Source organism: Bombina bombina, chromosome 6 (genome assembly GCF_027579735.1).
Source record: "Bombina bombina isolate aBomBom1 chromosome 6, aBomBom1.pri, whole genome shotgun sequence".
In the NCBI taxonomy this organism is placed as follows: Eukaryota; Metazoa; Chordata; class Amphibia; order Anura; family Bombinatoridae; genus Bombina; species Bombina bombina.
This window is the reverse complement of record NC_069504.1, coordinates 1,089,843,417-1,089,856,266: the sequence shown is the minus strand read 5'-3', so window position 1 is coordinate 1,089,856,266 and position 12,850 is coordinate 1,089,843,417. Positions and strand designations below refer to the sequence as shown.

The following is a 12,850-nucleotide window of genomic DNA, read 5'->3' as shown; positions in this document are numbered from 1 at the left end:
GAGAAACGCGTTGCTGTTGTTGTTTTTATCATTTTAATAAACTTTTTAAAAGTTTCTCCAACCCTCTTTTTGCTGCCGACCTATTATTTTCCTTATTTTGGGATTTACCCACCCATTCGGAGCTGTGGACTCTCCATTCAGGCTTCTGGACCTGTGGGACTAACCATCGCTGTACAGACCTCCTGTGGTTTCTCTGGTCTCTCCCTGGTGAGACGAGAATTCCCCTTCTATCTATTGGTCTACCGGACGACGTGCGGTTTCCGGACTGCTGGTATTGCACATCTGTGCTTTACATTTTGTGAGTAGGATTCTTCTGCCATTCCTGTATCTGTATCTTAATTACTCTATAATCTGCACTATGTGGCGCCCTCTACTCTGATTTGTTTAGATTCCCTGGACCTGTGTCGCGGCACGACACCCTAGAGGAGCGGCCTGCTGCTTTGGATATACATCATCTGGGATTACCCAGCACTGTAACAAAGGACTGCCTCATCATCATATACCATCTATTGGACTATTAGTCTGTATACCCTTATACCTTTATTTATATTTATAAGTCTTATCAGCTTATTATCTATATATCATATTGCAAGTGTGTCTTACCCGTTCCCAGGCGCCTCTTACAAGTACTGTAGTGACGCCTTTGGCCATTAGAGTACTATTTGTTTAAAGATTATCGATACTTCTAGTCCTTCAGTCCACTCCACGGCCGTCAGTGGCTCAGTGTATGAAGTTAATCGGGCTGATGGTTGCAGCAATGGACATCATCCCGTTTGCTCACTTCCATCTCAGGCCTCTGCAGTTAAGCATGCTCAGGCAATGGAACGGAGATTATGCAGACTTGTCTCATCGAATAACTCTAGAGCAGGAGACAAGGGACTCTCTTCAATGGTGGTTGTCTCTGGATCATCTCTCCCAGGGAACCTGCTTTCGCAGACCGTCTTGGGTGATTGTGACAACAGACGTCAGCCTTCTGGGGTGGGGAGCAGTATGGGGCTCCCTAAAGGCTCAGGGAGTTTGGACTCAGTCAGAGTCTGTTCTTCCTATAAACATTCTAGAACTGAGAGCAATCTTCAATGCTCTTCTTGCCTGGCCCCAGCTAGCCTCACTACGGTTTAACAGGTTCCAGTCGGACAACATAACTTCAGTGGCTTACATCAATCATCAGGGAGGAACAAGGAGTTCCTTAGCGATGACAGAGGTAACCAAAATAATCCAGTGGGCGGAGGCCCACTCTTGTTGTCTATCGGCGATCAATATCCCAGGGGTGTACAACTGGGAGGCGGATTTTCTGAGCAGGCAGACCTTTCATCCGGGGGAGTGGGAACTCCACCCGGAAGTGTTCTCCAATGTGATTCTCAAGTGGGGTCAGCCGGAATTGGATCTCATGGCATCCCATCAGAATGCCAAGCTACCGAGATATGGGTCGAGGTCCAGGGACCCCCAGGCGAACCTGATAGATGCTCTGGCGGTGCCTTGGACCTTCAGTCTAGCATACCTATTTCCTCCATTTGCTTTTCTTCCTCGGGTAATTGCTCTAATCATACAGGAGAGGGCTTCGGTGATCCTCATAGCACCACCCTGGCACAGCAGGATTTGGTATGTGGATCTGGTGGAAATGACATCTATGCCTTCTTGTTAAGGAAGGACCTTCTGATTCAGGGGCCCTTCCTTCACCCAAATCTAGTTTCTCTGAAGCTGACTGCTTGGAGATTGAACGCTTAATTTTATCCAAGCGGGGATTTTCTGATTCGGTCATAGAGACCATGATTCAGGCTCGTAAGCCTGTAAGTAGAAGGATTTACCATAAGATTTGGCGTAAATATCTCTATTGGTGTGAATCCAAGGGCTACTCATGGAGTAAAGTCAGGATTCCTAGAATTTTGTCTTTTCTCCAAGAGGGTTTGAAGAACGGTTTATCGACGAGCTCCCTAAAGGGTCAAATCTCGACCTTATCTTTTTTGTTACACAAACGTCTGGCGGATGTCCCAGATGTACAATCTTTTTGTCAGGCCTTGGTCAGGATCAGGCCTGTGTTCAAACCAGTTACTCCTCCATGGAGTCTTAATTTAGTTCTCAAAGTTCTTCAAGGGACTCCGTTTGAGCCTATGCATTCCTTAGATACTAAGTTGTTATCTTGGAAAGTTTTATTTCTTGTTGCTATTTCTTCTGCTCGGAGAGTGTCAGAGCTCTCGGCATTGCAGTAAGGTAGTTTTACGTACTAAACTAGGATTTCTTCCTAAGGTTGTTTCTGATCGGAACACTAATCAGGAGATTGTGGTTCCTTCCTTGTGTCCTAATCCTTCTTCTCAGAAGGAAAGACTTCTGCACAATTTGGACGTGGTCCGTGCTTTGAAGTTTTACTTACAGGCGACTAAGGACTCTTGTTAGTCTTCTTCTTTGTGATTTTCTCAGGAAAACGTAAGGGACAGAAAGCTATGGCTACTTCTCTTTCTTTTTGGCTGAAGAGTATCATACGTTATGCATATGAGACTGCTGGACAGCAGCCTCCCGAGAGAGTTACGGCTCATTCCACGAGGGCTTCCTCATGGGCGTTCAAAAACGAAGCTTCTGTGGAACAGATTTGTAAGGCTGCTTCATACTTTTTCAAAGTTCTACAAATTTGACACTGTTACCTCGGCTGAGGCCGCTTTTGGGAGAAAGGTTCTTCATGCAGTGGTGCCTTCCATTTAGGTTCCCTGTATTATCCCTCCCGTATCATCTGTGTACTCTAGCTTGAGTATTGAATCCCATTAGTAAATAAGATGATCCGTGGACTCATTGTGACTTAAAAAAAAAAAAAAAAGAAGGGGGAACTTCCGGGCAGCGGCCATGTTCAGTCGCATAGCTGTATGCTGATGCAGACTTTTCTTGAAAATCACAGAAATTCACATCCTAGCTCATCGATCCATCTAATATTTTACTGGAACTGAAGTGTGAATTAAACTCTGCACCTACTGAATATTATTATGTAAGGATAACTGCTGGCATCGGCACCTGGAGCCATTTTCCATTCTTGGTCTACTCTAAACCCCCCGGCAGGACGCCCTTTGTCGTTACGCAGCACTCAATGTGCTTTACAGAAACACATTTCTAAACCTACAAGCTGATTGTCCCCTAACGCAGATCTAGCTACTATGGAGCCTTCCTGCTTGCTACAAGAAATAAGCCGTATGCTTCTACACTATCGGGAGGTCTTCTCAGAAGCACTCCGTGCCCCAGATCACACTCCCACAGCAAATCCTATCTTTCTAGCCGCACCGGAGAGCAACCCGTATGTAGATGGAGTAATGAGTATTCCAGGGAGAAGTCTGGCTTTCACTCAGACAGCCACCCGAACGGGCTTAACGCTCTCACCAAATGAGGAGGATATACCAGAGGTATATATCTTCGCAGAGCCCCAAGTTCCTATTACGACACTTACCGACCGTTGTGCTGGAGCTGTTGAGCTCTTGGATACCGAAGCTGTGGCTCCTGCCCCATGGATGGTCAGTGCCGAGTCACGCACCAGAGGTCGGTCCTGAAGAGGCTGGGCACTTCGTCGCCTGATTCAGTTTCGGACAAGTGGGATCAGAGAGATACTTCTGCCACACATATGTGGCTTCACTCGCTCTCTGCACTGTTCTTTACCTGCGGCCTGAATGAGTTGACTTCCTCAAAGCCGCAACTTCTCACTATGCCAGTTAACCGAGGGTTGACTGAACGTGGACATTTGCCAGGTATAGCATTTCAGTTGTCTGTATTGAAATTGCAGCAATCCGCATCGGGTACACAACAACAACAAATGGATTATGCTTTCTCCACGGCCTCTGCCGGGCCCATCAGAAAGGGAGTGGGCTGATAAGTTTCTTGCCGTAAATATATGACCACAGTGGGTATGATGTAGATGTCAACCGATCTTGTGGCAATCTAATATGGGGACTTACTCATTGAACACAATTCACCCTTTCTATAGCTGTTCACTATAGATTCTAATTGTAGCTTAATGACGGCAATTGTGCCTTATATATGGCGAAGAGTTGAAATTCTTGTTGGTTGTACTGTACCTTATTTACAGCCAGGACTATTTTGATCATTAATTGTTGAAACTTTTATAGTTGTTTATGCTTAAACATTAGCCTGTTTGTATTCACCTATATGCTCTACTACTGAACTTAGCGATGGATATTAGTTTAGAAGATCCCATCTCCTATAATTCATTAGGCTCGTGAAAATGTGCTAAATATATTTATGACTTGGTTAAGATCCCCTCTGTTCATGACCTATGCTAGTATAAACATTTAGATAAAACATATGCATTTGTTCTTCTGCCAGTATAATATCTCTATATGAGAGTGCCCTTTCTTTAAAGTGATTACACACTTCTGCCCCTCATCAAGAAGCAGCCCAAACTTCAATATGTGTCCCACTATACGAAGGTGGGTAGAAATACACAGCTGTGAGTTTGTATATATCTTATGTTTTACATGGAGTGCTCACATTAGAATTATACTTTGCCATCTAGTTAACTTTTTGTATGGCCATAGTTTTAGCATAAAGCAATGTTGATATAGGTATTTTACTGTAATGTAATCCTAGACAATGTTCTGTGGGTCTTCTTTCTTGGTATTGGGGGGGCACCGCCTGCCGCCGGGCGGTGCGTCCTGATGCTGAGTGAAGCCCGGAGACCACCTTATATTTAACTGTTTAATACTATACCTGGGTAACCTCTTCAGTCTGCACTAAAATATAACGTACTCTTAGTAGAGTTTGTGCTCACCCTAATCTACAGCTCTAAGACAACTGGAACATGAGTGCCCCATAGTCCATAGGTCTGACACTTCACTGATGATGCTAATTTGCTGCATAGATGGGGTGAATGGGTTGAGGAGGGGAAGTAATGCAGATTTTCCCGGATATAAGCTAAATAAGGGGACACTTTCATTCTTCATGTTGCTATTTAGGTTCACCGCACTCAACATGTTCTATGTATAAGTTATATTTGTATGACCATGCTAACTTTGCCTCCCAAGTTTCCAGCATTCTTAATTTCTATTCTCCAACTGGCTGAAGCCTCATAACTAGCTGACTCTCAAATCATCACCAAATGATCTACTCTTGCCCAAAATCTTAAGATAATGCATTTTCTTTCACTTTATGTGATGGGACTCCAATATAATTCATATACTCCTAGTCTTATATTGCCCCCCTCGGCTCCTCCAACTATTGCTTAAAATTTTTTTTTGTTAATAAGAGGTACCTGGGCGGGCTGTTTTTTATGGAAAGAGCTCCCTTTATTATTGTTATTCTTTACATCTTAATGGGGGATAATCAGTCATGTGTATGTATATAAAAATTACTTTATTAACCATATGTCTTCATTCTAAGCTCTGTCATACCCCATATAGTCTGCCACGAGGTCTTTACTTTAACGCTTATATAACACTTTATCAAATTGATGACAAAAAAAAAAAGAGGTTCTCATTTAGAGATCCAAATGTGGTCTCTCCACTAGAAATAGCCCCCTATCTACGGTTTGGAGTTTATAGCTGAGGTCCATGAGTGGCCTCTTTTGTCATTTAGGGAGCCTGTAGAATATTAGGCATTCTTTTAAATACTATGCTTTTGCTAGAAATGTATGATGTTGTTATTAAGATTCATTGTGTATTATTGTGTTCCGTTCTTCATATCTTATGTATGCCTTATCCAGAACCTCAATAAAGAAAAATTAAAAAAAAAAAAAAAGAAAAGAAAATTTATGCTTACCTGATAAATGTATTTCTTTTTTGACACGATGAGTCCACAGCCCGCCCTGTTCTTTTAAGACAGGTTGTGGGTTATTGTAAACTTCAGACACCTTGGCTTTTCCTTTCTCTTCCTAACTTAGGTCGAATGACTGGAGTGGGAGGGAAGGGAGGAGCTATTTAACAGCTCTGCTGTGGTGCTCTTTGCCTCCTCCTGCTGACCATGAAGTGAATATCCCATTAGTAATTAAGATGATCCGTGGACTCATCGTGTCAAAAAAGAAATACATTTATCAGGTAAGCATAAATTTTCTTTTTCCTTCTTTTTGTCCAGCTCTTAACAACATCTTCTTCACAATCTGAATGTTGTGAGAGCTTTCAAATATTATGTGGAAGCCACAAAAGATTTCAGACTTTCTTTTTCTTTTTTTGTTCACTTTTCTGGCCCCTGCAGAGGTCAGAAATCTACGGCTGTTACTTTAGCTGCCTGGCTTAAAGCCTTAATTCCTAAGGCATATTTGTTAGGAAAGCTCCCCCTGAGCACACTACTGTTCAGTCTACTAGAGAGTTTGCCACTTCTTGGGCTTTTCCTCATAAGGCTTCTATTGATCAGATTTGCAAGGCAGCAACTCTGTCTTCTTTACGCACTTTCTCAAAGTTTTATCACTTTGATGACATGAATAATATATCTACTTTGTGTGCTACACAGGTAGGATGGAGTGGCATTGAAAAGAAACTTCTGCAAGTAGTAGGATGTAAGGTGACTAGTACAATGAATGCAAACATAAATTGGCACTCAATTGCATAGAATAAAAGGAGTTTTGGAGTCAATTATAGTGTTTTCAAAAAGGGGAAATTTAGACCCGCCGGCTAGTGTGTCTTTCATAGTATTATTTTATATATGCTTTTACTCCTGTGTAACAGTCATTACAATAAAATTGGACTTTTATAACTCCCAAATTCTTTAGTTTTTTTCAGAAACGTATACCAGCCTTGTTAAATGCATCATCAGGGTTATAGAGGCAGGTGCTTCTGCTTCAAAACATAGCTGCATATAGAGATGTTCACTCAGACTGGTGTGTCAGAATAAGATTTTGCTTGTTCAAGTAACTTCTAGAGAAGTAGGGGTTAGAGCTTTGCCATTTACCTTGGGTGCCTGAGTGCTGTTCCTGGTGCTCTTTCACCCTATATGGGCTTTGGTGGTAAGGTATTACCGTTGGCTATGAGTCTTGGTCTGAATAAGGAGAAAAGGATGGCTGAGCAATGTCTAACTTCTTGCAAAACTGTTCAAGACCTATAGATAATGTGTTGGTTATACTTCTGGACTCTAATGCAAAAAGGAAAGCCCCACTAGTAGGGGATTCCCAACTGTTTAAGATAAAGCGTCAGATAATATACCTCTTTGCACTTCAAGAGTGTAAGAACTTAATTCTGCGTACATCTGATTAGTATGGTCTTCTATAGTTATCAGGTGGGTTTTCCAATATGCAAACAAGACTTTCTCTTTATCTTTGAAGTTTTAAAACCTTACTATGGTATCCCTCAGAGGAGCCGATTATCTTGGAAGAAGACACAGTTCTCTATGGGCATGGTATAATGGAAGTATTGGAGTCTCCCAATAGCTTAGAAAAAAGCTTTTGTAGGTAACATGATAAATGTTGAGGAGTAACTGTTTTGGTACATACTGTATCCTTAGATTTTTGCTATCGACCTTGATTGATGAGGGCCTCAGATTTTGTAAGAGAGGAATTAATTCACCCTGTGATCTGACTTGAGAGGGCATTGTTGTCTGATGTAAGTTATTCATGGCCTTCTTCTTCAACCCAATTGCCTAAGTCCGAGACACCTTTTCTCATTTCAAATAGCCTATTTTTGATCATCTGCCTTATTTGGGTAAGAAATTACTCAAAATCAGCCTTAGATGGTTTAAGACTCAGTTAGCTTTTAGTTAGGGATGCATTCGGGCTTACGACTAAAGGACTTTCCTCCCCTTCAGTCATAGCACTGGTCACAGAGGAGAGCAACTAAAGGAGTGGTCAGTAGTTTAGGGTATTTGTTGTTCTTCCCTGGGTGCCTAGATGCCATTTTAATGAATGTCAATATGTCGGCTATAAGGAGTGACAGCAGTGCTTCAAGTTTGTAGAATGCTGGATTGGGAACTTAGAATGTGGAGTTGTAAGCTCGCAATGTTGTGGTATATAGGGCATAAAATCCAGCAAACCACAGCCTATGAGTAACAGAAATTACCTCAGTTCTCCAAATATTCATTTTTAAAATTTAGAAACTACCTACATAGCAGTGCTGCCTATGAAGGTTAATCAGTATGAGCAGGTAGACAATGCAGTACATCACGTATGATATACAATAAATGGAGGACTGCTGCAGGCTCTCATGTGAAAGGCACAGCCCAAACAGAAATTGTGTAGTTGTGTGGCCAGGTATAGTCCCAGAAAGCATAGAAGCAATATAAGCAAACATTTCAGCCCGCCATCAGTTTGCTGTTAAGGTGCAGGTTTACTAAGCTCAGTAGACAAGAAACATTTACAGTTGTTGAATATGCAACAAAGCAGGGGGCCTAACAAGCAGGAATGTGCAGTCATATTTATATATTAGAGTCTTCAAGCATCCCTAACAGCAAAGTTATTATGTACAGAAGTACCTTATTTAGCACTAACTTCTGGAGCCGTGCCCTAGATTAGTTGTAGGCCTTCACATTATAGGTAGTCAGAGCTCACCTTTCTGCATCTTCCAATAATGCCTGTAGGTCTTCATGCAAGGTTATTCATGGAAAAGGGCCGACTGCCTATTAAAAGTGTAGGTTCTGTAGCTCTGAAGCCTGCTTCAATACTAATAGATCGCTTGTGGTGCCATGTACTCCAGTCTGTGTGGTAGAAGGGGATCCTTTTATTCACGGCGTGACACAAAAGCCCAGTCGAAGCTTGAAGTACAGGAAACCAGGGCTTACATGAAGTCTTTCCACCGGACGGGAGCTGATACTCAGGAGCTAGATTAAAGTTTGACCATTTTCAAGGCCTGGCGGCTCTGGCCGCCTGAGCTGTGCAAGTTTTGTCTTTCTTGTTATTTGTTTCATAAAGAAAAGTAGTAATTTGTACTGCTTCTTACATTTTGCCAGGATATTGTCCTTCCAGCTTTCATTAAAGGCCAGCAATTTATGAAGGACAAACTTTTGTGTACCCTCAATCCCCAGTGAGGTATCTGTATTGTCAGACTTTCTAATAGGATCTTCATTAATTCTCAGGGAACTTGGTAGGGAAATGCTCCAAAATGATACTAATTCAGGTTGTGTCATTCAAGTTCAAGATCTCATGGCTCAATTTACTAGATAGTCTTTGGCAGCTGAGTTGGATGTTGCTTCCTCTAAGATGTAACAAGCAGCAGCCTTGAAAACATCCGCTTTTTTACATATTATAAGATGGAAGAGGGTGATTTTTGTGAATAAAACTTTCTGCAACAGTTTAGTCTAAACATATTTAGTCTCTCATTATTTGTCCTTGCCTTTTTTAGTGTTTTGTACATTTGTTTTTGAGCCAAGATAAATTGAAATTAAATCAAATATACAGCAATTTGTTTTATCTTGGCCAATATTCCTAAACAATACTCCCACCTATTTTATCCTGTATGTGTTTAATCTCTAAGAATAGAAGAGTCTGCTTCTGTCGATCCTCCATTTGTAGCAAAGTTAGTTTCTTGTCAGTATTGCTTAAGGGTAATAGCCAAGATATAAAAATGACTGTATATTCAGTTTACCTTTTGTTCTTACATGTGAATTAATACCTGTAATTAAAGGGACAGAACCGAACCCCCCCCCCCCCCCCCCAAAAAAAAATAAAATAATAATTCATGATTTGGATAGAACATACCATTTTAAACATCTTTCCAATTTACTTCTATTATTAAATTTGCTTCATTATCTTGTTATCCTTTGCTGAAGGAACAGTATTGCACTACTGGCAGCTAGATGAACACATCTAGTTAGCCAATCACAAGAAACAAATGTGTGCAGCATGGTCGGCTCCAAGGGGATGGGGCATTGACGGGCAATGCCCGCCTAAATGGAATGCTTTGCCCCCTCAAAAAAATAATTTTGTTATTGTATAAATAAGTGTGTCATATTTCTGGAAATGTGGTAACCCTAGTTATGATACCAGTCACACTAAGTGGGTATTCACACAGCATATTGTGTGTGTATCACTTTCTCAGTGGAATGATGCTGACCTTTTACAAGCAACACACAGAAACTGTTCCCTGCACAATGTGTGCAAACCAGACTCTTACAGGGAGACTGTATAGAATAAATCTCTTACACGCAATGCGCCTTCACCTAGGTTAGCTATGACACCAGCCCAGAACTGTAAACGTTCTCAAAAAACTTTGTAAACCAGTCACTCAATGGGAACAGTTCACAAATGATATCAGCAACCACTCAGCAAATTGGGTACATATCAATCATGGTGTGGGTGTTCCCATTATAGTGTGTATATAGCAGTCACACACAGTAGGTGTTCCCAGCATAGCGTGTCTATCTATACCAGTTACACACAGTGGGTGGTACCTTATACAATGCCAACCTCATGTCCAGCCCATATGCATGTTGTGCTCAAGTTATAGCCCAATGCCTGCACTTGGCCACTAAAACAAGCAGTAGGGGAAGGAGCCCTTTTCATCCGACAGCAGCAGCACACTAACTATGGGAATGCTTCCACTTTACATAAACATGGCAGCCCTCAGAGGCGCACACTGGTTGCTGTATAACAGTAAGTCCCAAGTTTTTCTATTTACCATGTTATACAGTGTTAGCCGAGCTTTGACCCTGCTCTGTGCCCGCATTATATGCCCACCAGGCAGGCGGACAGCATTTGCTCTGAGCCTGTGACTGCCATAGCGGGTCACTCACGACCTTGTACAGGCAGGGCGTGTGGTTTCCTGATGCTAATATGTCTTCACGACACAGATTTTTTATGTAATTTATAAACATTACCAGCTGATTACATTAACCAGTAGTTTACTCTCTATATGCATTTGCTTGATATATCTACTATAGTCTCAGTGCAGTAAGGATTAAAAGTGCTTCTGTCAGATGCTTCTGTTGCAAGTGTGTTTGAGTAGAAACGCTGATGTCACTCTGAGTGGGAATTGCACTGTCAGTGTAGCATTATTTTATTTCTCTTGAAAGGGATGTCCCCTCACTCTGCTCTTATTTTGACTCTTATACATGCTTTGTAAAAAATACCTGCCCCCCTAAAATGTGCAGTCATATTGGATGTGTGTTTAAAGGCTGACACACTGCAAGCGATGCGGCACGAGGTGAAGCCGCTGCTTCACGCCGCTTTGCATCGCTTCTGAAGTTCAAATATTTCAACTCTGAGCACTCAGCAACCTGTCACGGCTGAGCGCACAGAGATGAAAAGGCAGGACACACTGAGCGCGCCGCTCTCAGTGTGTCACAGCCTTAATTTCCTATATCAAGCAAGTTTGTACCCTCAGTAAACATATTTAGTAAATACTCTGGATTTGTAACTGAAGCATATTTTGAATAAATATATTAAATTTTCGAAAATGTACTCAATTATAACAAAAAAATATATGTATTTTAACAACCCCCTTCTGGTTTTAATATGTAGTGAGAACTTTCCCTTAAAGTAATTTAAAGCTTATGCCTAATTCCTATTTATATTATATCAAATACTATCTGTCCTGTTATATATTTAAACTTTTGTGTTGAACTGGAAGTTGTTAGCATATTTTACTCTTAAACATTAATGTTAGTTTTGTTTTGTTTTGTTTTATAGCTTTTGAGGCCAACAGAAGGAAGGCAAGGCTGTGTAGACAAGAATTTGAACAAGTGAAACAGAAGAGATATGAGCTTTTTAGCCAATGTTTTGAGCATGTTTCTATAGCTATCGATCATATCTACAAGAACCTCTGCAGAAATGCCAGTGCTCAGGTTTGCGTGTTTACATTTGTTAACTAATGTAGGGATATATAGTGATGTTATAGAAAGGATATGATATTGCAGAATTATTTATATAATGAAGTGTGGCTCATGTTTTATCTTTATATTATTTTAGAAAGAGCACGAACATTATTAATTCTCCTGTCTGGTAATTTATTACATATCATGGGAAAGAACCTATCTAGTAGAAGTTCTGATATCCTAGGTATAGCTTATGGTTATTTATCATCTTTACTCATGCCTGGAAGCTCTGTATATGGAAGTGTTATCAGAGCTTCCTGTAAATATCTACTACTAAGTTCTACCTAGTTATGAACTTGTGTAAATCTCCTCAGGGTTTACACAATTTTAAACTTTTACAGAATATGTATATGGTATTAGGGAACTTAAAATAGAACTTGTTTAATAAATCTGACTTTGTATATTCTAGTTATATCATTGAGATTATAATAACCTTGGTGCCTAAACAATCTCTCTTTTATTAAAGATAGGAGCTGAATATTTTAAATAATTTCCTTACTGGATTCAAAACAGCAACAAAGAAACAGGACTAAAACTATGTATCAAAAACAGACCAATCAGAAAACAATACAAACAATAACTATCTTTATTACTGACTAATTTTTATCTTTTCTCCAACATTGGTGTGTCCGGTCCACGTCGTCGTCCATTACTTGTGGGAAATGTTCTCCCCCACAGGGAAAGGCAAGGAGAGCACACAGCAAGAGCTGTCCATATAGCTCCCCCTCTGGCTCCGCCCCCCAGTCATTCTCCTTGCCGCTCTGAACAAGTAGCATCTACCACGGGGATGGTGAGGAGTTTGTGGTGTTAGTTGTAGTTTTTTATTCTTCTATCAAGAGTTTGTTATTTTAAAATAGTGCTGGCTTGTACTATTTACTCTATAACAGAAAAGTGATGAAGATTTCTGTTTAAGAGGGCTATGATTTTAGCACAAGTAACTAAAATCCATTACTGTTACCACGCAGGACTGTTGAAACAAGAGAACTTCAGTTGGGGGTAACAGTTTGCAGACTCATCTGCTTCAGGTATGACTAGTCTCCTTCTAACAACACAGGCTAATGCTAGATGACAGTCATTTTTCCCCTCAGGGGAAACGGTAAGCCATTTTTCTTTCACCTCAGCAAAAAAGATA

General features: G+C 40.9%; 1 protein-coding gene across 1 annotated transcript in view; it reads left to right on the top strand.

The window, feature by feature from the left end:
- SMC1B (structural maintenance of chromosomes 1B) overlaps window positions 1-12,850 on the top strand; it is an 854,251-nt gene that overhangs the window by 553,057 nt on the left and 288,344 nt on the right. Inside the window, exon 13 of the mRNA XM_053719693.1 lies at window positions 11,534-11,688. Within this exon, the coding sequence (XP_053575668.1) occupies window positions 11,534-11,688 (155 nt within the window). The remainder of the gene's footprint in view (window positions 1-11,533; window positions 11,689-12,850) is intronic.